Source organism: Rhinolophus hipposideros (assembly GCF_964194185.1).
Source record: "Rhinolophus hipposideros genome assembly, chromosome: 14".
In the NCBI taxonomy this organism is placed as follows: Eukaryota; Metazoa; Chordata; class Mammalia; order Chiroptera; family Rhinolophidae; genus Rhinolophus; species Rhinolophus hipposideros.
The window spans coordinates 60587862-60615112 of record NC_138060.1 but is presented as its reverse complement, the minus strand read 5'-3'; the positions used below and the strand labels follow the sequence as shown (position 1 = coordinate 60615112).

General features: G+C 45.7%; 1 protein-coding gene across 2 annotated transcripts; it reads left to right on the top strand.

Moving 5' to 3' along the window:
* Positions 1-382: 382 nt before the first annotated feature.
* Positions 383-26656, top strand: CDC25A (cell division cycle 25A). 2 transcript variants are annotated; one of them, XM_081071820.1, is made up of 15 exons: positions 383-627; positions 1628-1701; positions 2501-2543; positions 3023-3059; positions 3508-3609; positions 5787-5906; positions 8367-8501; positions 9014-9088; positions 13864-14037; positions 18007-18105; positions 19489-19551; positions 19646-19744; positions 20360-20490; positions 22657-22768; positions 22970-26656. In XM_081071820.1, the coding sequence occupies exons 1-15, from the start codon at positions 458-460 to the stop codon at positions 23108-23110; spliced, it is 1575 nt and encodes a 524-aa protein (XP_080927946.1). In that variant the 5' UTR covers positions 383-457; the 3' UTR covers positions 23111-26656. The 2 variants fall into 2 exon arrangements, with proteins under 2 accessions (XP_080927946.1, XP_080927947.1); XM_081071821.1 differs by lacking the exon at positions 5787-5906 and having other exon boundaries at positions 22970-24858.
* The last annotated feature ends 595 nt before the right edge of the window (positions 26657-27251 follow it).

Here is a 27251-nt window from a genome sequence, read left to right as displayed (position 1 = left end):
GAGCAGCTATTACCGCGAAAGGCCTTCTCTTGGCAGCGACAGCTCCGCCGGGAGGTGGAAGTCGACTTGGTTCTTTGAGATCCTGGGCTGGGCCAGGGAGTGAGAGAGGGGCGAAGCGAGTGTGAGCCCGGGCCGTTGCCTCTCGGCTCTCTCCCTCCCCGACCTGCCGCGTTTGTTTGGATTTAATCTTCAGGTTGCGGTCGCCCGCCTGCCCGCTGGCCTCGCGGGGTGAGAGGGAAGCACCCGTGTATGTGGCCGGCGCCTGCCGGGTCCGGACACCCGCCCGTCCGCGCAGCTTGCCCGCGGCAGCCGCGTCCCGGAACCGCGGGGTCGTGTTTGTGTTTGACCCGCGGGCGGCGGCGGCGGGGCGCGCGGCCGAGGCCAGTGCCGGCGGGGCGGGGCGGGCGCGGCGGAGGCGGAGAGAGAGAGCGGGAGCCCTGGGAGGCCTGGCGCAGCCATGGAACTGGGCCCGGAGCCCCCGCACCGCCGCCGCCTGCTCTTCGCCTGCAGCCCCCCTCCCACGCCACAGCCCGTCGTGAAAGCGCTGTTTGGCGCTACAGCCGCCGGAGGCCTGTCGCCTGTCACCAACCTGACGGTCACCATGGATCAGCTGCAGGGGCTGGGCAGGTGAGGAGGGGCAGATGAGCGGCGCCGCAGGCCGCGGACCTCGCAGACCGTTCTCGGGGGGATCGGGCCTGGAGAAGGGCCAGAGCTCTGCGCCGCTTGGGGGCGGCCCCGTCTGGCGGGGGCTCACCATGTGCACCCTCCCTCCAGGCGGAATGTTGGGCGGGAGAAGCCGTTCGGACCCTCCGGGGCCACCCCCAGCCCCGAGCCAGGCCTGCCCCAGCGCCCCCCCCTAGCCGCCCCTTTCGGGTTGCCCCGTGCTCTTCTTCTGTCGCTGTCCCAGGAAGCTCTTTGAAATCTACCCCCACGCGGGAAAAGCAGGCCCTCCTCGGCTCTCACTTCCCCCTTTGCTGAATTACCTCGCCCGGATCTTAGTTTCCTGTGAGCTTTGTTCCTTCTCAACAAAGGGACGTGGCATTTTCTATCCTGGGCTTTGTGCAAAATCATCGCCATCCCTCGCCCCCCCTGCCCCTTCCTGATGTCCACCCCAGGCGTTCCTAAAGCCAGGCCCCTTTTGCTCAACTTTCCATACTCAAAAGCTCTCTGGACTTCTCTGTATAGCAAACACACAAACAAAAATCCCACAGTGTGTGTGGTGAAGCTGCTTTCTCTCGCAATCTTGCACATCTCATATCCTAAGTGAGCACGTGTGTGGGTTTTCCAACCTCTGAAAAGCAGGCACTTGTCCTATTTTTCATCCCTTCTCCTAGCACAGTACCTAGAGCACATGCTTTCGTTTTAGGAAACACACCAACATTCATGATGGTCGTCCTATCCTGCAATGTGACGCAGGCCAGGCCTACCCACCGACTCCTTTCTCATCTTTCGTGCTTACGTGCTAGCTAACTGGGTGTTCTGGGTGCAAAGTGTTCTGTGGTGTGCTCCAGAAGTAACGATAGTCCACGGTAGCCTGGCTACTTGCTAACCTCATGGCCTGTGTCCTGTCTGCAGCCTTTTAGTTATGTCCCAGAAATCCAGAGCGAATTATTTCTCTTGCTTTTAGTGAGTATGAACAGCCACTGGAGGTGAGAAACAACAGTCTGCAGAGAATGGGCTCCTCTGAGTCAACTGATTCAGGTATCGTTTTAAGTCCTCCCCATTTATCGTGTGTCTGCTGGGTGGGGAGCAGTCCGCGGCATTTGAGGAAATGTGCTTTCACCTAGGAACTTTATGTGGCATTGTGGCAATGGAGAACATTAGTCAGGAGTTCACAGCTAACTTCCTTGTCAGGCTATCTAGACAGCAGGGAGGAAAGGTGTGTGCTAGTCTGGCTCTGGTGAGTCTGGGGGGCGCTGAGCAGTGTCACCTCCACCTGCTACCTTTCGGGAGATGGGCACCTCACTTAGTGTTATTTTGTTGAAGGCAACAAATACTTGCCTTGCTTGTCATGACATAATTGTATTTCCTAAATCCCCAAGTTATGCATATGACCTGACAAGATAAACTATTTGAAATCAAAACTATTTCAGAAAACTGGCCCTGCCTTTTCTTTCCATGGTTGGAACTCAAAGAAAGTTACTGGGTAATCTCTACCTGAATAACCAAACAATCCTGAGAAGTTCGGATTAATTACTCTCTTTAAATCCTATTTTCCTTGATGGTATTGGCAACTAGGAAAGGGGGATTGGTAGCTATACATGAAATATTAAGACGTGCAAATATTCAGGTGTTTTGTGTGTGGTTTTTTTTTTTTTTTGCAAATATTAGATTTTTGACAATCAAGTAGAGACTCAGTTTCAGTTCTGGCAAACTGTCCAAGCTTTGAGTTTTCCTTGACTGGCTCAGAGAAACAGTGCTAAGAATTTTATTTATTTATTTAAATAGCAAAGTAGTGTTTCATGTAGTACTTCCTGAGAGACATTTTTATTTCCCACAGGTTTCTGTCTGGATTCTCCTGGGCCCTTGGACAGTAAAGAAAAGTACGTACTCACTGCTTTTAAATATGCTTGGGGAAAAAACTTTTTTAATTTTTTGAATGAAATTTGTTGTGCTCTGGACTGGCGCTCTGGATTTAGCTGTCCCAAGTAAAACTGGATCCTATAAACAGTCTGATATCTTTCGAGAATCAGTAGTATGTGTCAGCAGTTTTCAGAATTCTTCCCTTTATTACAGCTGTAATTTGATGTTCTGTTTGAGTCTCACCAAGCCCTTGCCCCACTCTTAACAGTCTTAAGAGAATGTGTGTATTTTAAGAGAAGACCTGGGTTTGTTTTTTTCACCTAGAAGCCCAGTGTTAGATGTACTTGTAAGAACAGGACAGCATCAGAAATCTGTTCTTCCATCTTGCCTAAAATGGGAATGTTTGACTACCCTCCAAACTGTAGGTTAGACACTGCATCTTCTGATATGACTACCTCTTTGCTTTATTGTCATTATTTACCTTCTGATTTCATTGCAGCCTTGAAAATCCTATGAGGAGAATAAATTCCCTACCTGTAAGTTATTTCCCTTGTTTAATTTGAAGTAATACCTATTGTTTGCCAATTAGATACCAGGATGACTTTGATGGTAGACCTTAATTTAGACAATGCTTTTCCTTACTCATAAGCACTCAAATACTCCTAAAGCTTCAATAATTGCCTCTGTGGGCTTTCCCCATCATCTCTAATTATCAGAGTTTTATCAAACTAGGAGGGGTTCTTTTATGCAAATGATGTTATGTGGGGGTTGGCAACCTTGCGGGGTTAAATTCCCATATAGTGGGAACTTATATCCTGTGTTCTGACAAGGTAGAGGCCTGGCCACATTTACTGTGGTATGTGAGGAGCTAGGCCTTCCTATCGCCCCCATTTCTTTTCTTTTTTTTTTTTTTTTTTGCTTTTGAGAACTGAGTTGCCATTGGATTTTTATTTATGTACCCTAATTCCTTTTTCACTTTGATAGCAAAAGCTCTTGGGGTGTAGCCCAGCTCTGAAGAGAAGCCATTCTGATTCTCTCGACCATGACGTCTTTCAGTTGATGGACCAGGATGAGAACAAGGAAAACGTGAGTGTGGCATGTTTGTACTAACCTAGGGCAGAGGTAAAACCCACAAGTGCCATTGGCTTACAGAGAAGTGTCTGGGCTGCTTTCTGGGAGACTAAACTTGCATCAACATTGGAGTCAGAGAAACTTGGATTTGAATCCTGCTGCTTTCTAGATGTGTGATCTTGACGAGTTCTTTTTTCAGGTTTCTTTGTTTCTTTATGAAATAGGTGTAACCCTACTTTGTAGAACTGTTGTGGGAATTAAATGAGATAACGTAGATAAAGCATTTCAAATGGTTCCTGACAGGTAGGAGTTGCACAGGAGTAATTATATCCATGAATGGTCTATCTGGAAGGTTCTGACCAGGCCTTCCTTTCCTTTTTTTTCTGCCCCCTTCTTCTGCTCCCTCCGTCCCACTCTGGTTCAAGCTGTTGTTTCTCAGTCTAGTTGTGTAGGACACAGCTTCCTGGCCCATGCTGGTATTATGAACCTTGAGCTCCCCCGCCCCACCAGTCATCTGTCCACTGCTCACAGCAGCTCTCGCAGGCTGCTGGCCGCTCATGGCAGCACACGGCTGCTCACGCTGGTTGCCACCCCTGGCAGCCCAGGGCAGCTCCCAGCAGCCCAGCTCCAGGGAGAGCTGTTGTTCACAATCTTAGCTGTAGAGGGAGCAGCTCACTGGCCCATGTGGGAATCGAACCCACAACTTCGGAGTTAGGAGCACGGCCTCCTGGCTTTAGGGGCCACCGGCCTGCACTCCTTTCCTTTTTACATTGACCCTGGGGTGAGTTGTAAGTTAGGAAAAGGCTGCTTGACAGTATTTGAAAGAACAAAGCTAACAAGTCCCAGGGAATTTCAGAGTAAGTGAAATGGTAGCTTAGAGGGGGAGCTTGTGGTTGGCCACCCAAAAGTCCAAGAACGCCTTAGCCTGGCTTTTCTCTCACACCTGGCAGAGTGCCTTGCACAGAGTAGGCATCAAAATAGTTAAATGAATTAGCTCAACTTTTCCAGTCTTCTTTCTTACTATATTTCCATATCTATTCTCTCCCCTTTTCCATTCCCTGATAAAATGCCATAGTTTACAATCTTTACAATCTTCCAGACTTAGTATAAAACCTGCTGCCTCCACGAACTCTGGCAATGATTCTTCTAGCAATTTGTGCGGTCTCCTGAGGAAAGATACAGAAATGAATGCCTGCCTTGAGTGCTTGGAAGGCTGCATCAGCCTCTGTGTAGTGCTTTCTACCAAACAGTCCAAACCTGTACCCATGCCTGATCCAGCCCCACTCCCATCCCCCCACCCTTCCAAACTTGGCTTCTCTGCCTGGAGCTTTGTTCTGGAGGGGAAACGGCAGAGGTTAAAAAGCTTTCACTCTGGAGTCGTCCTGTCTGGCTGTGAAGCCAGATCTTAGGGAAATCACTTAACTTGTAAGGACTAATTTTGTCTTCTTTAAAGTGGGGTTGATCAGGCTATAATTGATGGTTAATGAGCTAATAAACAGAAAGTACTGTCCTATGTTGACGTACACAAGTACTCTGATATTAGCTGTTACGTTTCTGAGCATTTAGTAACGAGTTCTTAAGTGGGTATTTTAGGATAGGGGGCTTATGAGTGCTTTTAAACTTTAAGTAAATGGAATCATACAGTGTATTCTATCACTTCTCACTTCTTTCACTCAGCGTTATGTGAGATTCGTCCATGTTGTAAACCAGTAGTTTTTTGTTCCCTATTGCTTTTAGTATGAAATACAGTAATTTTAAGTGGAAAAAAATGATCTGTTGGAAGGAAGAAAGTAGAAAATATAAAGCCCTCAAACATAAATCTAGAGTGAAAAGTTCTAGCTCCCATTCACAGTCATTGAAAGGACTTTGCTTTAGGTTTTAGAAAGTTGTTGATTCAGCTTACAACTCAGTGTTTTGTGTATTTGGCAGATACTCATGTGTTTGTTAGGAAATAAAGCCTGGTGAGAGAAAAAGTGCCGCATTAGAAGTTAGCTGTTGACAGTTATTGACATTCTTCGTTACACCAGATCCAGTGTTGGAGTTAGATCAGAAGTTGGTAAACCCTTAGTTTGGAGGCAGTTACGAAGGGGATCAGTGCCTGCTCCCTTGTCTGTCTCATCTAAGCTATAGCTGAGGCCCCAGCACTGATTTCCATGGACAGCAGAAGATGTTTCGACTCTACTGTCTTGCAGGAAGCCTTTGAGTTTAAGAAGCCAATCAGACCTGCATCTCGTGGCTGCCTGCACTCTCATGGAGTTGAGGAGGGTAAAGATCTCTTCACACAGAGGCAGAACTCTGCCCCAGCTCGGATGGTATGTGCTCGGGCTTTCATAGGGAAGTTCCTGGTGGGAAGAGAATGAAAGCACCCTCTTTAACCTGGAGTTGAAGACACTCTAGTAGCTCTCGCTGTCGTTACCTTGACTTTGTCTTTCGAAACTAGATGGTCACATTTTTGGTGTTTTGCTGTGTCTGGAGAACAGAGAGGTAGAAGCAGAGTGAGAGGTGGTATGTTTGAAATAATATTAGACTTGAGCAAGCCTCATTTGACCCGGTTGATTCTGGGGAAATAATCTGCAGGCATTCTGGGTCGTTCTTCTGTGTGTATGGTGTGATTATATGTCTTAAAACTTGCTCTTTTACAATGCATCCTTAGTGCTAAGAGGTACTTCCCAGCATGGGAAGGGAGCAGAGAGCGCTTGGCTTTTTCCAAAGGTGGTTTATTAAGAACCGTTGTGGATTTCAGTGAACCCACTGCCGGTAGGCTGCTTGAAAGCGTTTGGGGCCACTTGCCCCAGGGTTATCTATTTGCCAGACAGAGACTGTCACTACTTTCAGAGTTTCCTACTGGTGATCTGACAGCTATAGACTAGAGAGGCCCAACTTGAGCAAAATGACCACCTGGTGTCTAGGTTTTCCTGGGAACTTGCATCTGAAAGTACAACTTTCCAGACTGACTGGTAGTCTAATGTGGGTTCCTCCAGTATTGCTGTCTAACATTTGCACAGAGCACTTTTCTGTTTTCTTGTCTTTAATCTTCATAAGCCTGTGAAGTAGCTGGCCTTCCCCCATTTTACAGATTGGGAAAGTTGCTAAAGGACACAGATACACAGAAGACCAGGGTTTAACAACCTCCTGATTCCCAAGTACACAGTAACCCGTTGACAGCTGGGTCGCCAAACTAAGTATGTTTAGTGTACATGTGCTTGAAGCCAGCGTTTCCTGTGATCTCTTGGCCATCCCTAATTGTAGCTACTGAGGGTGCAAACTGAAAGAAAGCCAGTGTTCGTCTTACCAGTTTGGCTTTTGATCATGTCAGAGGGTGTTTTATATCTTTGCTTTTAGTCTCCAAGTGCCATCTGTCTTTCCTCATAATGGCTTCTTGGTGTAGGAATCTTGGAGAAAGATTTAGGTCCTGTCCAGAGATTTGTCTGTCATTTTCTGTAACACATCTGCACCTGGGGATCTGAGGCCCTAGGTCACAAAAACTGATGTTCTAACATGGCGTGAGCATTCAGAGGGTGTCGCCCCACAATAAAGTCACCTACCCCTGGGTTCTGCCGGCTGCAAAACTGCCAGTGTGCCCAGGGCGTGCTCAGGTACACTTGGGGAGGGTCAGGAACAGCCCGGAACTTGTATGTTGTGATAAGAGCTAGTTTCTGGACCAGAGTAGGCCAGCTGCAGACAGGATTCCTAGGTGAGTGAGCCGCCCGGAAAACCAAAGGGCCACTTGAGGATTAATGCACTCATGCCCCAAAGGGATTTGGATCTGAAGGATGTTTGTACGACTCACGTTGGGACCACCTTGTTACTGTGGGAGAACAGAAAAATCTATCTCTGAACTTTTTACCTGGCTTTGAAAAAGCATGTGGAAAAGAAATACAATATCAGCAATGCTCGTATTAGTCGTGTTTATCTCTAGAGGGTAGATTTATGAGTGGTTTAAATTTTCTGTATTAAATACATACTAGTTTTATAATGGTATAAATGGTTTTCCCGCAGAATCATGATAGGGTTGTCTAATGTGATACTCCATTTTTACTCAAGGAATGTTCTCTTGTAGAGAGTGTAGTGGGGAGAAAAGCTTCGGGCTTTGGAGTCAAACAACTGACCTATGTGATCTTGGTAACCTTGATGAAGCATTTGTTTTCTGATTTGTTAAGTAAGAAAAGGATTACCCTTAGTGTGTTGTGAAGCTTAAATAGGAATGTATGTGTAAAGATTATATCATAATGTCTGGCACAAGTAATTCCTTAGTTAAAAACTGAGCAGCTGTCATTTAGATTCTAAGTCTAAAGAACTAGGATAGATTTTAGATTTTTGTAGAGCTAGGCCACCCTTTATTTCCCTCTGTCAGAATTGGAGTAACATAAGCATTCTCTAGGCCATTTTGTCATCTCCATGGAGATTGTGTCTTCTCACCCTTCCTCATTTCAGCAGGTTATATTATTATGACTTTATATTGTTCTGTGTTCACCGATTACAATCCTCTGATAAAACAAAGCTTGTCTTTCACCAGAGGCTATTTCCAGATCCCATTGTGACACGAATTGCTTCTGGGAAGAGTTCCTTGTAAAGGCTACTTGGCCTGACTCAGGACTTTGTGTGGACTTCACATCATTTATAGCCTTTGGATCCATATTCCTTTGATTAGTTGCTGCTAAAATTTTACTTCTTATAACAAATGTAGAATATTTTCCTCATAAAAACTAGTGACCCATCCAAGGACATCAAAATTGATCATTTATTAACAAGCCATGAATTTTGTCTCGTAGCTTTCCTCAAATGAAAGAGATAATAGCGAACCAGGAAATTTCATTCCTCTTTTTATGCCCCACTCACCTGTGGCTGCCATTTTGTCTGATGAGGATGATGGCTTCATGGACCTTCTCGATGGAGAGAATCTGAAGGTACCATGTGTGTTTTCCTATCCATTCCACTAACTTCCCCTGGAGAAGTCATGTGAAAAAGTACAGCGATTCCCCAGGGCTTGAGTTGGCTCATATTTTTGTTCATTTGGTGAGAATTTATTGAGACTGTGTTTCTAGCCCGACTAAATCCTTTGGGGACTTCAAAAGAAGATACTGATATGTCCCTTCTTACCCCGAAGGAGCTCATAGTCTATTTTTGTGCAAGAGACGTGAAATAAGAACCGTAGGCTATCAGCCACACAGCCTAAAGCTGAAGAGCTGAGGATCCCTCCTTCTACACAGGGCCGGGGTACTTTTAGCTGTATTCAGATAACAACTGTAAAGTGTGATTCTCTTCTCACCTTAAAATGTTGGGGAGTGGGGAAGAGCGGCAAACATTAGATGCTTCCTCTCCTCCTGTCTGGTATTCTTCGGGCCAAATCACACCTAAAGCATTGAAACTCATGCTCATCTCTAGTGGGTCTTCATAACACGTTTTTCTCTTTCTTTAGAACGATGAAGAGACCTCGTCCTGCATGGCAAGCCTCTGGACAGCTCCCCTTGTCATGAGAAGAACTACAAACCTCGTAAGTAGTTCCAGTGTATGTAGAGGGAGCCTTGAGTGATCGGGCCTCTGGGACAGAGTGAACCAGACTAAACGGAAACTAACCCTTCTGCTCACATCACCCCAGGAATCAAAAATTGTTTCATTTGAGATTCTGTCTTTAGGTCTCTGGGCCTTGACTGGTCACTAGTGTTTTCTGGTGTTAATGCACAGTTTTTTCAAGTTTTTTTGTCCTTCTTGGTGTATGAAGAAATCTGGACCATGTATATGCATGCAGTTTTTTTTTTCACAATTTCTAGTTCATCCCAACCATTCTGGGTCGGTCAATGTCCTTTCTGTACAACCCTGACCTCTGTTAATTTCTGGTTTAAAATCACTGGAGCATATCTGCTAAACTGAATTTAAGAGATTCTGTTATTCTTAAATTGTATAAGATGTGGTATTGGCTTAGATTTTAAGTGACAGCTTCATGAGTGAACAATCTGTAGCTGACAAAAGGAATGATCTTAGGCAGCTTAAAGAGAAAGACTTTTGCTGCAGGACCATCCACACCCCTCAGCCCAGCCGGTGGCCCTGCCACAGACACAGCCGCTATTCCTCAGGAGTGTTCACTGGAGATCCCTGGCCCGGAACAGAAAAGGGAGATGCTAGTCCTGCCCTGTTCTGAATGGGATGGAGAGAACATGCTGGATCACCATGTTTAATTTTCCACTGTTGAGAGAATGTGGAAAGACTACAGCACGTTCAGAGAGCAATTATTAGAATAAGGAGACGCAAAGCTGTGATAGATATTATTGACTGGTTGACAGGTTGGGACAGTAAAGCTTCATTTGAAGAGGAGTTAATTAGTCTTGTTCTTAAATACAGACAAAGAACACCCTGTTTTGTATTATAAGACTTTAGCAGAGCTATGAGATGGCCACTGCAGGAGCTAGCAGGGTTCCTTATAGCTGTTTTTGAGCCAGAAAGATGAGTGAAGGCGCAGAAAGTTGGAGAGTAATACCAGTGTATTGGAAGGGAAGGCCGGGTGGTCCCAGGAAGGGATGCTGCACAAGGAGAACCAAGAAGCAACTTGAGGTTCCTCACAAGTGACAGTGATTGATGGCACCTTAGCATTCCAAGCTGTGGCTGCAGGTGCGGATAGCGTGGGATGTGGCGCTGGGTGAGGCAGAGTTCACCGCTGGGGCCTTGGTTCGCCTCAAAACACAGCCTCTCCCTCAGAAGCCACTGAGGGGCACACACCCTCGTGGGTACCCTGAGCAACTAGGGCTGCGTTTGCAAGTTTGGAGCTGGCTGGCTTCTCTCCCTGGGTCTCTGGCTCTCATCTTTCTAACTCTTATTTTCCCATTTTGCCTATGTTTTCAATATTTGAACACAAAGTCTGCCAAACATCGGGAACACTCCTTTATCTGTTTTCCACTCAAAGATCCTATTTTACTTGTAGGTATTCCCCACATCGAGTTTAGAGTTGTTTTGGAGCTTAAGGGTGCTAAGAGGATTAGCTGTCGATAATTGAGGTTTTATATATTTGTGGGGTTATGTTGTTTGTTTGTTTTTTAAATAAAGTGGTGAAAGAGTAGTTTATTAGAAGACATAGTACACTCCAAAGGGATTGGAGTGGACGTCGGGCAAAGGCAAAGCTCGAGAGGCCTATGTATTTGTTACGTGTTTTTCCGTTTCTCCTGTATAGACTTACCACACAGTTCTTACATAGTCCCTTTAAGCTTAGGATAGACATTTGTATTTCTCTTGCTTTATTTAAATTAGAATTGCCCTTGACTCAGCTGTTTGGTTGTAACTGTTAACAGAGTAAGCATAAGCTTGGATGACTCACTTCCGGTTGGTTCCGGGTCCTACCATGGCCAACGGAAGCTCGGCTTCAGCAACACCTTTGCCAAGCAGAGCCCTACTCTGGACTTCAGTTTCACCTGGATCTGAGGTTGTCTCATTTTGAAAAGGGGCAGGCAGCTTGCTGTGGCCACCAACATTCGCTTCTGCCAGGAATTCGTGGGGTTGCTAGATGAACCGACCCTTAGCCTGTGCTTCCACATTGAGACTTTGCTTCTAGTCAGTGGCCTTAATTTGTCATTTTTATAGCCTGTGTGTTGTCTTGCCCTAAATAGGGTTTGCCTCCACTGTCATCCTCCGTTACAGCTTGATTTAGTCAGCCCCAGTATTAAAACTTCACACTTATAGCAGTAAGACCACAGGAAGTGGGTTATTTTTCCATTAAGAAGCCGTCAATGGTGAAGCAGACAGCAGCTTATCTTGTGAGAGTGGCCTTGTTAAACTCAGCATGTAGTCATGTGTGTCGCATTTCAATAGGTGGGCATTGTGGACATGGCAACGGCAGGAAGGAGTGTCCACCTGAGTGCTGTGAGCAAAGTGGGGGTGGTCCCCCAAAGAGAGTATGTTCCAGCTGGGGCTCAGAGTATGTGGGAGCTTGTTAGGGGGCAGGATGTTCTTTCTCATGAAAGAACAATTCATTTGAAGACACAGCAGGTAGCCCAGTGAAACTGGAGCGTGGAGCCTGTGTGGTGGGCGGGGAGGGGGACAAGATTATGATGGGTGTGACTTGTCTGCCAGTTCTAAGGGGTTTGGACTTGATGTCTCAAGAATGTTAGGATTCCTGGAGAATGGTTGTGTTAATTGGAAGAGTGGAGAGACCACATAGGCCACTTCGGAGCCTGCTGTGGCCATTCAGAAAAGTGCTGAAGACTCTGAATCATGGGGAGGAGGGAACAGATTGAAGGATTCTTCATAAATTAGAATTACTGATATTTGGGTGGGACAGAGGTAAAGGAGAAGCCATGAGAATGACACCAAGGTTTTCAGTTTGAGAGATATTCTTAAGGTTGCTCCTTGATTTTGTTGGGTGTTGTGTGTGTGTGTCTGTGTGAAGTGCCTGCAGGGTGGAGAGCCTGTCTCCTATCTTCTCCATCACATCTGGTACCATATGGTGTAGGTGTGCCGTCAAAACTGCCACATTAGCTGGGTACAGCCAGCCATAAGTTGAATGGAATGACAGGACCTGGGTTTTAGACCCCACCTCAACTACCTGCAAACTGACCTTGTGGGATGCCCTTCTATCTGCAAGTTTCCTCATCTATGAAATAAGGAGGGTCCATTAGGAGGGACCAGACCTGTTTCTAGCTGTAGTGTTCAGCTAGTTTGAAGCAAGTCTTTTTAATCTGAAGCCTTTAGTCTAAAAACTTTTTTTCCCAATAATCCTTGTTTATTTATATTCCAGAGCGTTCTAGCACAACACCTGACAAACAACGGTAACTCACAGAATGTTTATATTTTTTCTGGGAAAATACCCATCCTATCAATATAATATAGACTCATGTTTCCATGAGAGATACTTTCAAATGGAAGGTTAGAAGCAAGTCTGCCTACACAGGTATATCTCATTTATTATGCAAACGCCTAGGGAAAATTCTGCATTGTCACAGTACAAGTTCAGAGTTACACAGCCTTAGCTGTACATACATGGTAACTATCAGTGCCCCTGAACTATAAATATGGGACAAATGAACTGTAGTCTTAAGGCCGCTTACAAATTATCAGAGGTTAATGACCATAGATTTGAAGAAATAGGCTACCCCAGTATGAATGTTATGACTAAATTTACTAGGTCCTTTGGAAAGACAATATTATACACAATATGAGAATGCTTGGAAAATGGCTATCCGTTCGATACAGTGGATTTCAAGTCACCAATAGAGTACTGTGGGCCCTTCACAGTGGGCATTTTCTTTCCACAAGCGGTTACTCAGGTTCACAGTTGCCGGAGCCTGAGTGGGGGTTGTGGTTTCTGCCCTTGAGCAGCTCACAATTCCCTCTGAGACCCTGCTGTTGAAAGCAATGGGCCCTCTTCCAAAAAACGCTTCCAGTTCTTCTAGGTAAAAAGAAAAATCTCTGGTCTTGCTTTTCTGAACAACGTTCCATTGAAATAAACTTCAGAAAAAGAAGAAAAGCCTTGGTCTCTGGGAGATACCATGTGGGAGTGACACACTCCACTGGGGACTATCAGGAACATTCCAGAGAAGAGGCAGCATTGACGTTGGCCTTGGAAAGGACTGGCTTCCTAGGGTATGAAAGGACATTCTGCATAGGGATGCCTGGCCGAGCGAGGCACACTGAGTCACGGACAGGCTGAGATGTGTTTAGAGAGCTGAAGTCACATGGTCTCCACCCATCAGATAGGCTGTCCTCAAGGCTCTGGGAAATGAGTCTTAAAAAGACCCAAATAGGGAGAAGGACTTCTGAACACAATTTCGAAAGACTTGCTCCTCTGCGGACCCCCACACTCCCGAAACTTACACTCTTAACTGTTTTAACTACCTTACTAGCTCTTTTTTATAGTCTAATCTGCCTCACATCTTTTCTGCCTCACATCTTTTCTGGATTTAGGTGGGGTATTAAAATCTGTTTGAGTTGCTCAAGCAAGGTGCAAGTAACCACACAGAGGGGCAGAGGAAGCCAGAGATGTGTTCTGCCTGAGAGGTGACAGTTATTTGATTCTTAGGATCTGTGTAGACAGGAAGCTTTTTCAGGGTGTGGATTCTCTTCCTCACCTCCATAGAATGTCAGCCTAGTACCTGTTCGTGGGGTCCCAGGTACTTAGTCTGCTCGGTGCCAGGCCCTACAAGAGTTGGCGGAACAAGGTGAATGGGCAGCATCTGTTTCCTAATTTAGGGTGAATTTAAACCATCCCACGAAGCCCTAGGTCCATTCTCTTTACCATGCAAGTGAGCAGGTCTTAATGATGGCTCTCTCTTTTTTTCCCCAAAGGGCAATCGATGCAAGCTGTTTGAGTCCCCTTCCCCATGTAGCTCCACCCAACGGTCAATGTTGAAAAGACCTGACCGATCTCAAGAGGAGTCCCCGCCTGGAAACACGAAGCGGAGGAAGAGCATGGCTCGGGCCAGTCCCGAAGAGGCAGCCAGTCCAGAGAAGCCTCAGGAGGTGGGTTCTGTGGCTTCCTTTTTGCCCGAGGGGAGTGCTACTGTATGTTTCAGTTCTAAGATTTCCATTGGGTTCTTTGTCTTTGCTGAGACTTGCTTTTTGTTTCTCATTTGTTTCAAGCATGTTTGTGATTGCCTGTTGAAGCGGTTTTATGAAAACTACTTTAAAATCCTCAGATAATTCTGACATCTGTGTGGTGTTGTTGGCTTCTGTTGATTGTCTTTTCCTGTTCAAGTTGAGATGTTCCTAGTTTTCGGTATGACAAGTGATTTTTCAATTCTGTCTGTGTATCTTGGGTATCACGAGACTGTGGTCCAGGTAAATCTGTTTTATTAGGCCTCAGGGACTGCGGGGCAGGTGGGGATGGAAGTTCTGGTTCCCCAACACAGCCTCCCTTGGCACGATACCTAGAGGGGAGGCAAGCTTCATTGTTGCGGGGCAGGAGGTGAGTTTAAGGCTTCCACTCACTTGATTACCCTGGGCACTTGATTACAGCTGGGCAGGGGCAGATATCTAAGTTCCCCCCTTGCTGATGGGGCCATTATTTTTCTCGTGGTGTTGGCTGGAGTAGAGTATTGTATTGTCTACAAGTTTTGTCTTGATAGGCTGCCCTTTTCCGAGTCCTCTGGCTCAGGAGAACAGGCTTTTCTTACGGCTTTTTGTTTCTTTGGGTTTGCTGTGTTGCTATCTCTAGCTTCATGAATCTTAGGCTAAACTCATTTATTTTTAATATTCTTTCCCTGATCTATTTAGATCTATAAGTGTCCCATTACTTTAGGTTTGTCTTGCAACTTTGCAGTGTTTTTCATTGTCACTTAGTTTTAGGTATTTTGGTTCCTTTATTTTCGTTTATTTAGTTCAGACCTCTTGTGTGTAGCCTAATAAAATTTTTATAAAGGCTTCACCTGTACTTAAAAAAATATATGTATCCTCTTTGGTGTTAGGTTCAGTATTTCTTTCTAATCGCCCAAGTTAATGAATGGCATTTCTCATAGTCGTATGTGATTTCCTGTTATTTTGAAACTTTCTCTACTAATAAATCAGAACATCTCTGTAGGTCAGTAGACAATTGTAAATTATTTTTAAAAAGCTGCATGAGAATCTTTATGGCTGTGCTATTTTTCTGTTGCTTAACATTTAGATTGTTTCCGATTTTCTTAACACTATAAACAGCTACGATATTTACCATCCTTGCAGGTTCATTTTGGGGGGAATACGTGGGGTTGCTCGGGTAAATGCTACGTATACTCACTACATCTACCTTCTAAAACAAGTCAGCAATACACATGTCTACATGAATTGACACATTTCTCCAAAATCTCCCCAGCATCAAATGTTATCCTTCCTAGGAGGTCTTGCTGTTTTGATGTGTGAAAAGTGGTACCTCGTGTCTGTTTCTTGACTCCAGGGGGAGACCGAGCATCTCTTCATTTCTTATTGACCGTTAGCCGTTTCTTTGGAAACGAAAAGAAAAAGAGTCTTGGTTCCCTGGGCTTAAATCCTCTGCTCTTTTGCATTACTTAATTCTGTTTATTCTATGTCCTAAAGCCTTGAAAACATTGTATCCCAGCTGTGATTACTCCATTTTATTAACTAGTTTATATATTGTGGTCTGTTTCCTGATTTTAAAACTAATCTTGCTTCTCGAAATGTCATGTTTGGCTTACTTAGAATTGCTTTTATTTATACCTGTTTTTCCTTCATTGTACGGTTTGGTATTGAGCATTATAAAAGAAACTAGAAAACTGCCCAGGTTTTCTGTAGCATGAAAAGGTTTGAGTAAATACCAGTTGTCTTAAAAGGTTAGCTAGATCCCAGCCAAGAAAACATCTAGGCCTGGTGCCTTACATTGTAGAATCTGCTCTAGGTGCCTAATGATTTACAACCCATTTTATTTCTTCTAATTAAAAGTGGAATTCTAGGTTAAGGGCAGGAACGTTTATGAAACTTTGTGTTGTATACATGTCAATAAATTGCCTTTCAGAAAGCTTCTAGTTTATGTATCTATCTATATTTAAGAATATTCATTTCATTTTACTTTTGCCATATTTGGGATTTGCCTTTTTATTTTCTTAATATCATCCCCAGTTATCTCCTAAATACCTACCTGTTTCTTCAAATCTGGATCCAATAAGGTCTGTACATTGCAGTTCGTTGATAGGTCTCTTATTATTGGGGTTTCTGTGCCCCATCTTTTTGTTTTCCTCTTGCAATTTATTTGTTGAAGAACTCAGGTGATTTGTCCTACAGTGGTTTCCACAGTCCTATAGCATCTTCTAACCTTGTCTTCTCTCCCCTATATGACCCATAAACCTAGACTCTTGAAAGGCTTGATCAAATTCAGGTTCCATTTCTTCGGCCAGAATATTTCATGGGTGATTTTGTTCGCTTTGATTAAGAGGTGCAGTGTGCTAGGCAGCCACTGATGATTGTTGCCTAGATTCATTACTTCATTTAACCAGGGTTTCCAAAGGTGATCTTGGCTGTCTGACTCCTCTCAGTTTGGCTCCTGAGGTTTTGTTGTCAAAATAGAACTTACTGAAGTGTTTTATCATACATACTGAGAAGCATGCGAGTAAGTGTATATAACTCGGTGAATTTTCACAACGTGAACACACTCCCATCAGTACCAGCTGTGATCCGGAGCCCCTCCTGTGCCTCCTCGCTCCGTAACGCTGACCTGGCCTCAGACACGGTCACTGAGTTTTGCCTTTTATGTCTGGATACTCTTGCTCAGCATTGTCTTTGTGAGAATCACCTGCGTGTATATCCATGGGGTATTTCTTTTTCATTGCTGTGTCGTATTTCATTGTGTGAACAGACTGTCAATTTTCTGTTCTACTATCGATTGACATTTGGGTCGTTTGTTCATAGGTTTTGGTTACTATGAATAAAGCTGCTATAAACTGTTTTTTCTTTTTTGTAAACATACACTTTCATTTCTCATGGAAATGCTGGTCCTAGGCTAGTCGTGTGTTTAGCTTTAGAACACGCAGCCAAATAGTTTTCCAAAGTGTTTGTGCTTACAACAGTGTGTGCAAGTTCCATTTCTCCCACATCCTTACCAGTATTTGGTGTCTGTCCATCCCTTTAACCATTCTGGTGAGCGTATGATGTCTGGTTTTAATTTGCATTCCCCTAATCGTCATTTTTCTTGGGCCTACATTTTCCTCCCTGGGTTACTTGTTCAAGTTTTTTTGCCCATTTTTCTACTGGGTTGTCTCTTTTGTGGGGGTACTGTATATATATTCAGAAATTAATTTTTATTGGATGAATCTTCCCCTTCGGCCTTGCCTTTTCTCCTAATATTCTTTTTTTTTTAATTTATTGGGGTGACAACTGTTAGTAAAATTACATAGATTTCAGGTGTACATTTCTGTATTACATCATCTGTAAATCCCATTGTGTGTTCACCACCCTCCTAATATTCTTTTGATGAACAGAATTTCTTGATTTTTAAATGTATTTCAACTTATGAATCTTTTTATTTATATTTAATGCTGAAGAAATTTTTACCTCCCCACAATTAGCCCTTTTGATATACCATTAGAGGTCTGATAGCTGTCTTGTTCTAACCTGGAGTCAATCACTTCTTTTAAAAATCCTGGTTTCTCTTAGTGGAAAATAGTATTTAGAGACCACACTGTCCTCTAGGGGTGCTCGTGGCTGTCCTACAGCTTCTCAGTGAATTGAACTCAGAAATGCTGTTTTAGACTTAGCCTTATCTTTAATCCCTCTTTTTACAAAAAGAAAAGAAAGCAGTTTCAGAGCAATTCAGTTAGACACTGAAATAATAGACCTAGTCAGCAACCCGTTTTTTTCAGTGAAGATTCCATCAAATACGAAAAATCTGTATTTTCTAAATAGCGACATTAACATTTTAGTCTCCTCCGTACGATGTTCCAGGTGAGTGTTTTCAAAAGTCCGGTTCAGAACCCTGGCCTCATTTTCTCCTTTGATTTGTTACAGATTCTACATCAGTCTTTATCCCTGGTGTCTTCCCCAAAAGGGACCATTGAGAACATTTTGGATAATGACCCAAGGGACCTTATAGGTGACTTCTCCAAGGTAATTGCAAGCAGATGCAAGCCTCTGGCTCTGATGCACGGCTGGTGGGGGTTACCTAGAACCCCTCAGCCTGCCTTTTTTCCTGAGGTGACTTCTGGGGTTTGAAATTTTTAAAGATAAGAAACAAACTCACGACCAGATGTAATTTGGTCTCTGGGACTGTAAACCTTACTGGTGCTGATCAGAGGTTTTCAGTAGGAAGCTGCTCGTGGGCCATCTTGACTTCAACCCAAAGACTAGGCTTTCTGGGAGCTGTGTTTCTGATTACAAAAATCATATAGAAAAGTATAAATAAGCAGAAATAAGGTGGCTCAGGTGGTTGGAGCGCCGTGCTCCTAACACCGAGTTTTGGGGTTTGATCCCCACATGGGCCAGTGAGCTGTGCCCTCTACAGCTAAGACTGTGAATAACAGCGCTCCCTGGAGCTGGGTTGCTGTGAGCAGCCAGAGGTAGGCGTGAGCTGCCGTGGGCTACTGTGGGCTACCGTGAGTGGCCGGCTGCCTCAGCCGGGGGGAGCGCAAGGCTCATAATACCAGCATGGGCCAGGGAGCTGTGTCCTACACAACTAGACAGAAACAACGGCTTGAACCGGAGTGGGGGTGGGGGAGGCAGAAAAAGGGGGAAAATAAAAAAGGTTTTCTGAGACTGGATTCCTCCATTGTCCAGAGGAGCTAGGCCATTGAGGGAAACGCCCCCGGGGCAGTGCAGAGGGAGATCTGATGATGGCCAGCCAGTGGTTTTGCTGTGGGGCGGAATTGGCCACCTTTGAGCTATGGTGAATCTGAGGGTGGGACAGCAGCTGCTTGTTTAGCCACATATGACTTGAAGATTACCAGACCAATCTTTTATTCATTACTTAGCTAAGTTTTTGACCCTGCACATGGCCATGGGGATGGGTGAGCTCTTGATTCGGGCACTTGCCACAATGAGTAATTGCTGTTGTGCCCATCTTCCCCCTCAAGACCATGCCAGGTCTCATTTTTCCCATCTCCAATCCTAGCACCATTCTGGGCGTAGTAGGTGCTCGGTACATGAGTGAAGTGCATTTCTCACTGTTTTTAAGTGTTCGTCACAGTTTCACGACTGAGATAAGGATTCCTAACAAAAAAGCAAGAGGAAAGGAAATTACCTGAGTTCTCTGTATTCAGATCTGGCAGACGAGTGGGCTTTAACACCTGGAAATGGGAGTAATATGCCTTATAGGTTTGTGCAAAAATCAAATGCCGGGACATTAATAAAGGGCCTAGATGAGTAACTAGCATGACCTATTAGATTCAAGCTTGTTTTTAATGCTGCCTCTTGCCAAGCAAGTAAGCAGTATAAATGTTGTATTGATACTTACAGGCTTTCAGATTTGCTAAGTGTCTGTCTCTCTTTTTTAAGGGTTATCTCTTTCGTACAGTTGCCGGGAAGCATCAAGATTTAAAGTACATCTCTCCAGAAATTGTAAGTCATCCTTTTGGAAGCTTCCTCACATGGAATATTTGAATCTAGCTGTTCTGGCCACCAAAGCTGAATCTTCTGGGCTTTCTCTCCCCAGATGGCATCTGTTTTGAATGGCAAGTTTGCCAACCTCATTAAAGAGTTTGTTATCATCGACTGCCGATACCCCTATGAATATGAGGGAGGCCACATCAAGGTATGGTTTCCTGAGGCTTGCTGGTACGCCCTGCTATGGTAGGAGGCTTAGAAGGAGCCCTAGATGGCCTCTGTGACTTTTAAAAGGGGGGGTGGTGACACCCGGCTGCTGCTTAGCTCATGTGCTGGTTATGAGAAGTAAGCGAGCACTGTGGGAGAGGCTTTTGACTTCCTGTGCCCTGAGGGAATGCCCCAACCTCCACTACTCTCTGCCTCCTTGTACAGTAGACATTCCTGTTCTGGCCCTCACACCATTACCAGCAAGGGCACGTGGAGGTGCTACCACTGATTTCAGCCAGGCCTGAACACCCCAGGGCTCTTTGGCAACGTGGTGGAGTTAAGCTACCTGGTGGAGAAGGGTGTTGGGATACACTTTCCCAGGAAGAAAGGAACTGTGCATTTTCATCTTTTCACCAATGAAATAGTGTTCCAATATGGTACAGGAGTACTTTAGATACAATGTTAGTGTTTGCCACTGTCTTACGGCTTTTGAAAGTCCCCAAGTTCACCAAAAGTATTCAGAAAGTCTGCCCCGTGCCCGTTGAAAGATCCCTCTCTCAGTCCTCACTGCGAGCGTGAGACCTGCAGGTGCCAAGTGTCTGTGGTACCTTCACAGGGCGCGGTGAACTTGCACATGGAAGAGGAGGTTGAAGACTTCTTACTCAAGAAGCCCATCGTGCCCGCGGATGGCAAGCGTGTCATTGTGGTGTTCCACTGCGAGTTTTCTTCCGAGCGAGGCCCTCGCATGTGAGTGCTGCCCAGAGCTGGTGCTTCTGTGGGACGTGGTGGCGTGTGGCATGTCCTCTGAGCGTCCAGCTGCGTGTCACACGTCATTTCCCTGCCATAATCGGCACACGTGGCCTGGAAACACACGGTTTTGTCACAGTGTAAATTGACATGTACTAGATGTCTTCTCAAATTCTTCTCTATTTAGCAATCGCTTGATGTCACAAACAGCTTCCTAGAGCAGTTTCTCGGCCTGACCTGACAGTTTCAGCTGGGAGGGGCTTGAGGGCTTGTTCCGTGCAGCCTGTCTGCGGAGCCAGAGTAGTCTGTGCAGTACCCTCTCCCCCACCCCGCCCGGGGAGCTGGCCTCTGCGCCATCGCCCCCACTCCTGAGTTAGTCCTTGCCACTGTGGGGCGTGGCTCCCTGTTTAACCTTCTTTATATTGAGTTAAACTCTGGCTCTTACAGTTTCCCCCACTGTCCTTAGTTCTGCCCGTGGGGCTGCTGTTCTCAAGTGACAGCCTTCAATACGATGTGGTTGCTGAATGTGCAAATGCCAGAAAAGTGTGAACTCTCACTGTGAAACTTGATGTTTCACACTTGTCAAGCCCATGTTTGCAAAGGGAGTGGGTCGTATACGTTCACGTTATTGCCACATTGGGGGTGAGAAGAACTGCCCCCCACACATACCCCTTATTAGCACGAATCTTTTCGGGTTTTTGTATCTAACACCCTGTTATAATTTACTACCTGAAGAGCTATTTTATAGCAAAATAGGCAGAAGTATAATTACAATAAAACAACACTGACTTAAGATTTAAAGTGATATTCTGAGGCTCCACGCTCTCACTAATGGTGACAGGACTGGGGCTGAAAAATGTGCTCAGAAGTGAATGATGATACTGAAAAGCTAGGGGAGGGGCCAGACAGCTGCCCAGCTGTCATCTGTGTCCCCTGAGAAAGGACTGCAAGCCTGGAGTATGTCGGGTACAGCAGTGAGCAGGACTGGGGCGCCTGCTGCAGGGGTGGGGGGAGGGTCCCAGTAGGGAGACAGGTGAGCGTGACCAGTGCTGGCCGATGGTTAGCAAGGTGGGCTGGGAGGAATGCAGCTGCCACTGGCATGGTCCAAGAGAGACTCCCCAGGGCCCTGTTCTTGGGCCCCCTTTTTATTTGAACCATTTCAAAGCTCAGAAAGAGGCACATGCTTGACTTGATTTCCTCAGTGGTTAACATTGGCACACACACGACTCCAGTAGGAACTTGGCGTGCGTGGCCGTCTCCCCAGGTCCTTCCTTCGGCAGCTGTCTCCTAAGGGTGAGAACTTGCCTTGCATTAGTACAAAGCCATGAGCACACAGGAGGTGGGGTTTGAGCAAGATCTGAGGTCCATTCTCGAGTGGAAGTAGTCACTCTACACACACACACCTCTCCTGTGCCAGATACCGTCCCAGGTACTGGGGAGGATAGTGGACAAAACAGATAAATCCCTGCCTTCAAGGGGCTTACATTTCAGAGTAGGCAGGAGGCAGTCCACATCATAAATATGTAAAGTATACAATATGTTAGAAGGTGCTTCTGAGTAAAAGAAGACCAGAGGTGGGAGCTCCCGGGCAGCTTGGAGGAATAGCAAGGGGGCCGCAGTGCTGGAGCGGAGAGTGAGGCAGAATGGGGGTCACAAGGTGTCGGCCACTGTTAAAGACTTTGGCTTTCGTACCAAGGGTTGGGCAGTAAGGAGCTACCAGCCAGGAGAGAATATTCAGTCCAAGCATAGGATGGAGCAGCTGCCCTGAGGCAGGAGCAGGCTCGGCCTGTGGAGAAGCCACAGGAAGAAAGGGCGACACGGCCGAGGAGGTTGGGGGTGAGGCAGGGCAGAGATGAGTGGGAAGCTGGCTTAGGCTGTCACTGCAGATGGCATGCGGGTGGTGGCAGGGACGGTGCCAGGCAGGGCTGTTTAACTTGGAAAAGGGAATTTGGGGAAGAGACCGTTTACCTGCCAATACAAGCACTGATACCGGCTCTGCCACTGTTCCAAAGGTCACACTTGGCTGGGAACACACAAGTCAGCCCTGATTGTTTCCATGAATGAATGCAGAGTTGGGAAAGTGTGTAAGGAGTACTTCCGCCACAGGCACTGCTTTGGCCGCGTGGTCGTCGGGAAGAGCTCACTTTGCTGTGGCCCCCTTTCCAGGTGCCGCTACGTGAGAGAGAGAGATCGGCTTGGCAATGAGTACCCCCGACTCCACTACCCCGAGCTGTATGTCCTGAAGGGCGGATACAAGGAGTTCTTTCTGAAGTGCCAGGTAAGATGGGCTCTCTGGAGAGCCCGGGTTGGACAGGTGGATCTGTCTGGTGGTCGTGGTTTTCTGCCAGGGGCCCCGGGGAGTTGCTCTGCATGAGGCTCTAGAACCTGCCGACCAGGTCTGCGTCACTGCTCCCAGCCTCGCAGCCCCCGCGGGGAGGGAGGCGGAGGTGCCCTGACCTCAGCCGCTCTTGTCCCCTAGTCCCACTGTGAGCCCCCCAGCTACCGGCCCATGCATCACGAGGACTTTAAAGAAGACCTGAAGAAGTTCCGTACCAAGAGCCGGACCTGGGCCGGGGAGAAGAGCAAGAGGGAAATGTACAGCCGCCTGAAGAAGCTCTGAGGACAGCAGCAGCCGGCCCTGCCCCGCCCTCCTCTGCTGCAGAGAAAAGAGCCAAGGGGCCAGCGGTGCGACATTTGGAGAGGGGCTGGGGCTTCCTGCCTTACACCCCCCTGCCACACTCCCAGGGTTGGAGCCCAGAGCCTCCTGCTGGCCACGCCTCTTCCATCCCTGCATCAGGACAGTCTGCCAAGGTTGTCACGTGCCACAGCACACGTCGGAGCACCAAGTCCGGATATTCTGGCAGCTCATCCCACAGCTGGAGGAATCACCCGGGGTGCCTTGGGCGCGGCCCCGCAGGAGGGGAGGGATAGGAGACTGGGAGTAGAGAAATAACAGACGGAAATGCTGTTGGCCAAATACCAAAGACAGCCTGGGAAGAAGATGGTCTTCGTGGGATAACCCATGTCTTTAATTTATTCAACCTCATCAATCACTTTATTTTATTATTTTTTTTTTAAACTCCTGGAGACTTAATTTAACTGCTTCGTTGATTCACAATACTGCCATTCTAGGTAGGGCTTCATCATCCCAAGGACTACCTCTGCTTTGAATTAAAAATGGGGAGGGGGAGAAGAGGCAAATTTGTCTTCGGACAGAACTAGGAGCTCTGTCACCCCCAGGAGGTGCTGTGGTACTGGGGCTGCTGCTATTTAAAGGACTGAGGTACTGGTGGGAGCAGGCACTGGACTCGGCCTTGGCTCCAGGACATAAGCTACACCTCCCAGACCTACCTCGAAGGCCATTGAGATTTGTTTGGGGGGTCAGGGGAGCGACCCTGCTCATTTTTGCCCCAGTTCTCTGTGATGTTGGCTGGTATAGGAGTCACAGGAAAGCACTTCTGCAAGCTTCCATTGGGCCACCCCCAGGTCAGTGTTGGGACATGGTAGCGTAGATATCCCAGACTAGAGGTGTCAGGGATGGGTGGGCTCTGGGATGGGGGAGGGGAGTGTACACTGAGTATCTTCCTATTACTCTGATACTCTGATAGCTTTGAATTTTCTAAAAATAGTCATTTTATGAGTCAAGGAGGATCAAATCAGTGTTGGCTGGCCCGCCCAAGGATGGGGAGAGAGGCTAGGAGCCCTGAGCATTAAGAGAAGGGAGTGGGTCCTGGCATAGAGATGACTGTGGAATGTGTTTCTCAGGAGGCAGCGTCAGGGAGTTTGAAGGTAAAACTCTGAGTGTATCATGTTTTCATTTGCGGGACGGAGTGGTGCATGGTCACCAATTAGCTGCCTCCTCATCTAACCCCATGGAAGTAGGGGTCTCGAAGGAACACTTCCCGTCTGGGGAGCTGGGGCTGACTTGATTGATTGTGGACAGGCCTGTTTGCTTCCTGCTCATCCCCACCCTTAGGCGCCGGCCTCCTCACCATCTTTGCTCCATTGAGGGGTTGCCAAGTTTGTCTTCTCCCGTCTTGCCTCGGCTTCCTATTCTGGGGATGGGAAGAGAACCAGTGATACTGGAGATGACTGGTTGTCGTGTTAATGGGTTTGAGTTGCATTTGGCTATAAAACAATCTTGTTAGAAAAAGTATGTGGGGAATCGGGGAGCAGGAGGGAAGAGGGAGAAGACCTTTCTCCACACACATTGAGACACATTTCAGTTGGTCTCTAATGTTGTTTGTAGGGATTTTGTTTGTTGAATCCCTGAAAAGAGAGGTGGGATGGCCTCAGGTTGTACCAGCTTAGCTAGTATTGCTAACCAACTATTGCAGGCTCTGAAAATAAAAACAATCTTAAACCCATGCTCTCTGCCTAATGCTTGATAGATTCAGAGAATTGCGTTTCCCTTTAAGGTTCTGGGACTGCACTTTCTAAAACCAGTGCCTGGGGCAGCCACATTTCTTCAAGAGGCCAAAGGGCTGTCACGTGGCCTGGCTTCAGGGATGCCAGAGTGACCTCCAGTTATTACCCTGAGTCCAAAAACAAACTCGTGATTCAGGTTGGTTTGCATGATGAAGTGGGGACAGCAGAAGCTTACCTGATCCACTGACATTCCCTTATAAAACCTCTTAGTTCGTATGGATTAAGCATCAGCCCAAAGGAAGGGCCCTAAAGGAGACAGGAGGGTAGATTGTGTTCTGAAGGAGCCAGACAGGATGCTACAGAATGAAATGGGACAGTTGGTGGTTACGTCATGGGCGCACACAGCCAAAGAAACTGGGAAGTGTGGTTTGGGGGCGTTACTGCCCAAATATCCAAACACTGGAGCAAAAGCCTTACAAGATACAACAGCGTGTGGGATCGAAAAGAACTTGTCTTCCTTTCTGCATACATTAAATCCTCCATACACGTAGCAAATGCTAACGTCTAAAACAGTTCCCCCATCGTCCCATCTGAAATCAAGCTTCATTTAGACATTGTGTTCCCTTCTGATTTGCAACTGTACTTGAGGTATTCCAGCCTTTAAGAAATATGTAAGGAAAGGAAGTCCCCGTAACACCGATCTCCAGTGAGTATTACTATTAATGTGTTTCAATGTTACGAAGACAGAGACTGCGCCCGCAGTACAAAGGCCCTCGAGCTCTCCCTCACCTCGCGGCCTGTTTCCGCTGCCAGATGGTTTTTTTGAGAATGCATAGAGTATGTACACAGAGATGACTTTCAACTGCATCTAAAACCATATGGCTATACTCTTAAGTTCTTAAAAATAATTTCTTTTTCAATTACAATTGACATACATGGCTGTACTCTTATCCCACATTAGAGTACCTTCCCAAAGACATTCCTCATTCCTAATGAGATTAAAAGGTTTTGATTAATTTGACTACATAAACTAAGTTTTATGGTGAAAATAGCTGTCTACTTGTAATTAATATCTGTACATATTTAAGTACATATGTAATATCTATACATATTTAATTTATGCACATGTAATATCTACATAAATTAAAATGTTTAGATGCTTTTTCTCAACCTTTCAAGATGAGGTTTCACTTAAATTCTTCAACATTATTTCTGCACCATGAACTCATCTTTTGTCCAAATTATTTAATATGACACACACCTTTCTAGTTCCTGTATGAAAAACTAAGCCAAGACCCAAGTATTCATTCTTGTAATTAGGATTTTTTTATCATTTGTCGCGTACGTGTATATTTATGATTTCTATTAGGTTGGTGCAAAAGTAACCGGTTTAAAAGGTTAAAAGTAATTGCAAAAATTACTTTTGCACCAACCTAATACAAGATGACTAGTTTTTTTTAATCATGGAGAACTTCAAACATCTTAGGGATGAAAAGGGGTACTGTAGTCAATCATAAGCTTCTAACTGGACAAGTCATAGTGTGTAGTCACGCCCCACACAGGTAGTTTCTTTAGAGGAAGGTGTTAAGAGCCAGCCCTGTCCATTGTTTCTGTGCATCAAAGGTTAACACACCTTTGAGATGCCAGAAGTAATCCCCCTGGGAGGCGCAACCACCCTCTAGAGAGCACATAATCTTAACTATTTTGTAATACAATCCCTACCTTGCTTTCTCCCACTTTTATGTAATTTTCCTTATGTGTCCTCCTTCATTTAAAATGCATTAAAGAAACTGCAAACTATCATTCTTCGTAGCATTTGAGATCCTCCCACCAATGTTGTCAGTTTTGACTCATACTCAAAAATTCTCTACAAGTTTGGACGTTTCTTATGTTGACATCATATTGGACAAAGAGGGTGAGGGACTGTTCCAGATTAAAGGAGACTCGAGACATGACAACTCAATGCAATATGGGGTCCTGGACCAAACCAAATAAAAAAGTGCTGTGAAGGACATTTTGGGGGACAATTGACAAAACTGAAATATGGACTTGATTAGGCTAAAATATTGTTTCAATGTTAAATTTTCTGAATTTGATAATGATATAAGGAGAATATCCTTAGTCTCAGGAAACAATACGTTGAAGTTAAGGTTAAGGACTATTTTGTAATGTATTTCCAAATGGTTTAATTACAAAAAACCCCACGATATAAGTGTGTGTATATGTAAGAGAGCCAGGTGAAAGCAAATGGGACAAATGTTAAAAATTAATGACTTGAGGGCCGGCTCGGTGGCTCAGGCGGTTAGAGCTCCATGCTCCTAACTCCGAAGGCTGCCGGTTCGATTCCCACATGGGCCAGTGGGCTCTCAAAAAAAAAAAAAAAAAAAATTAAT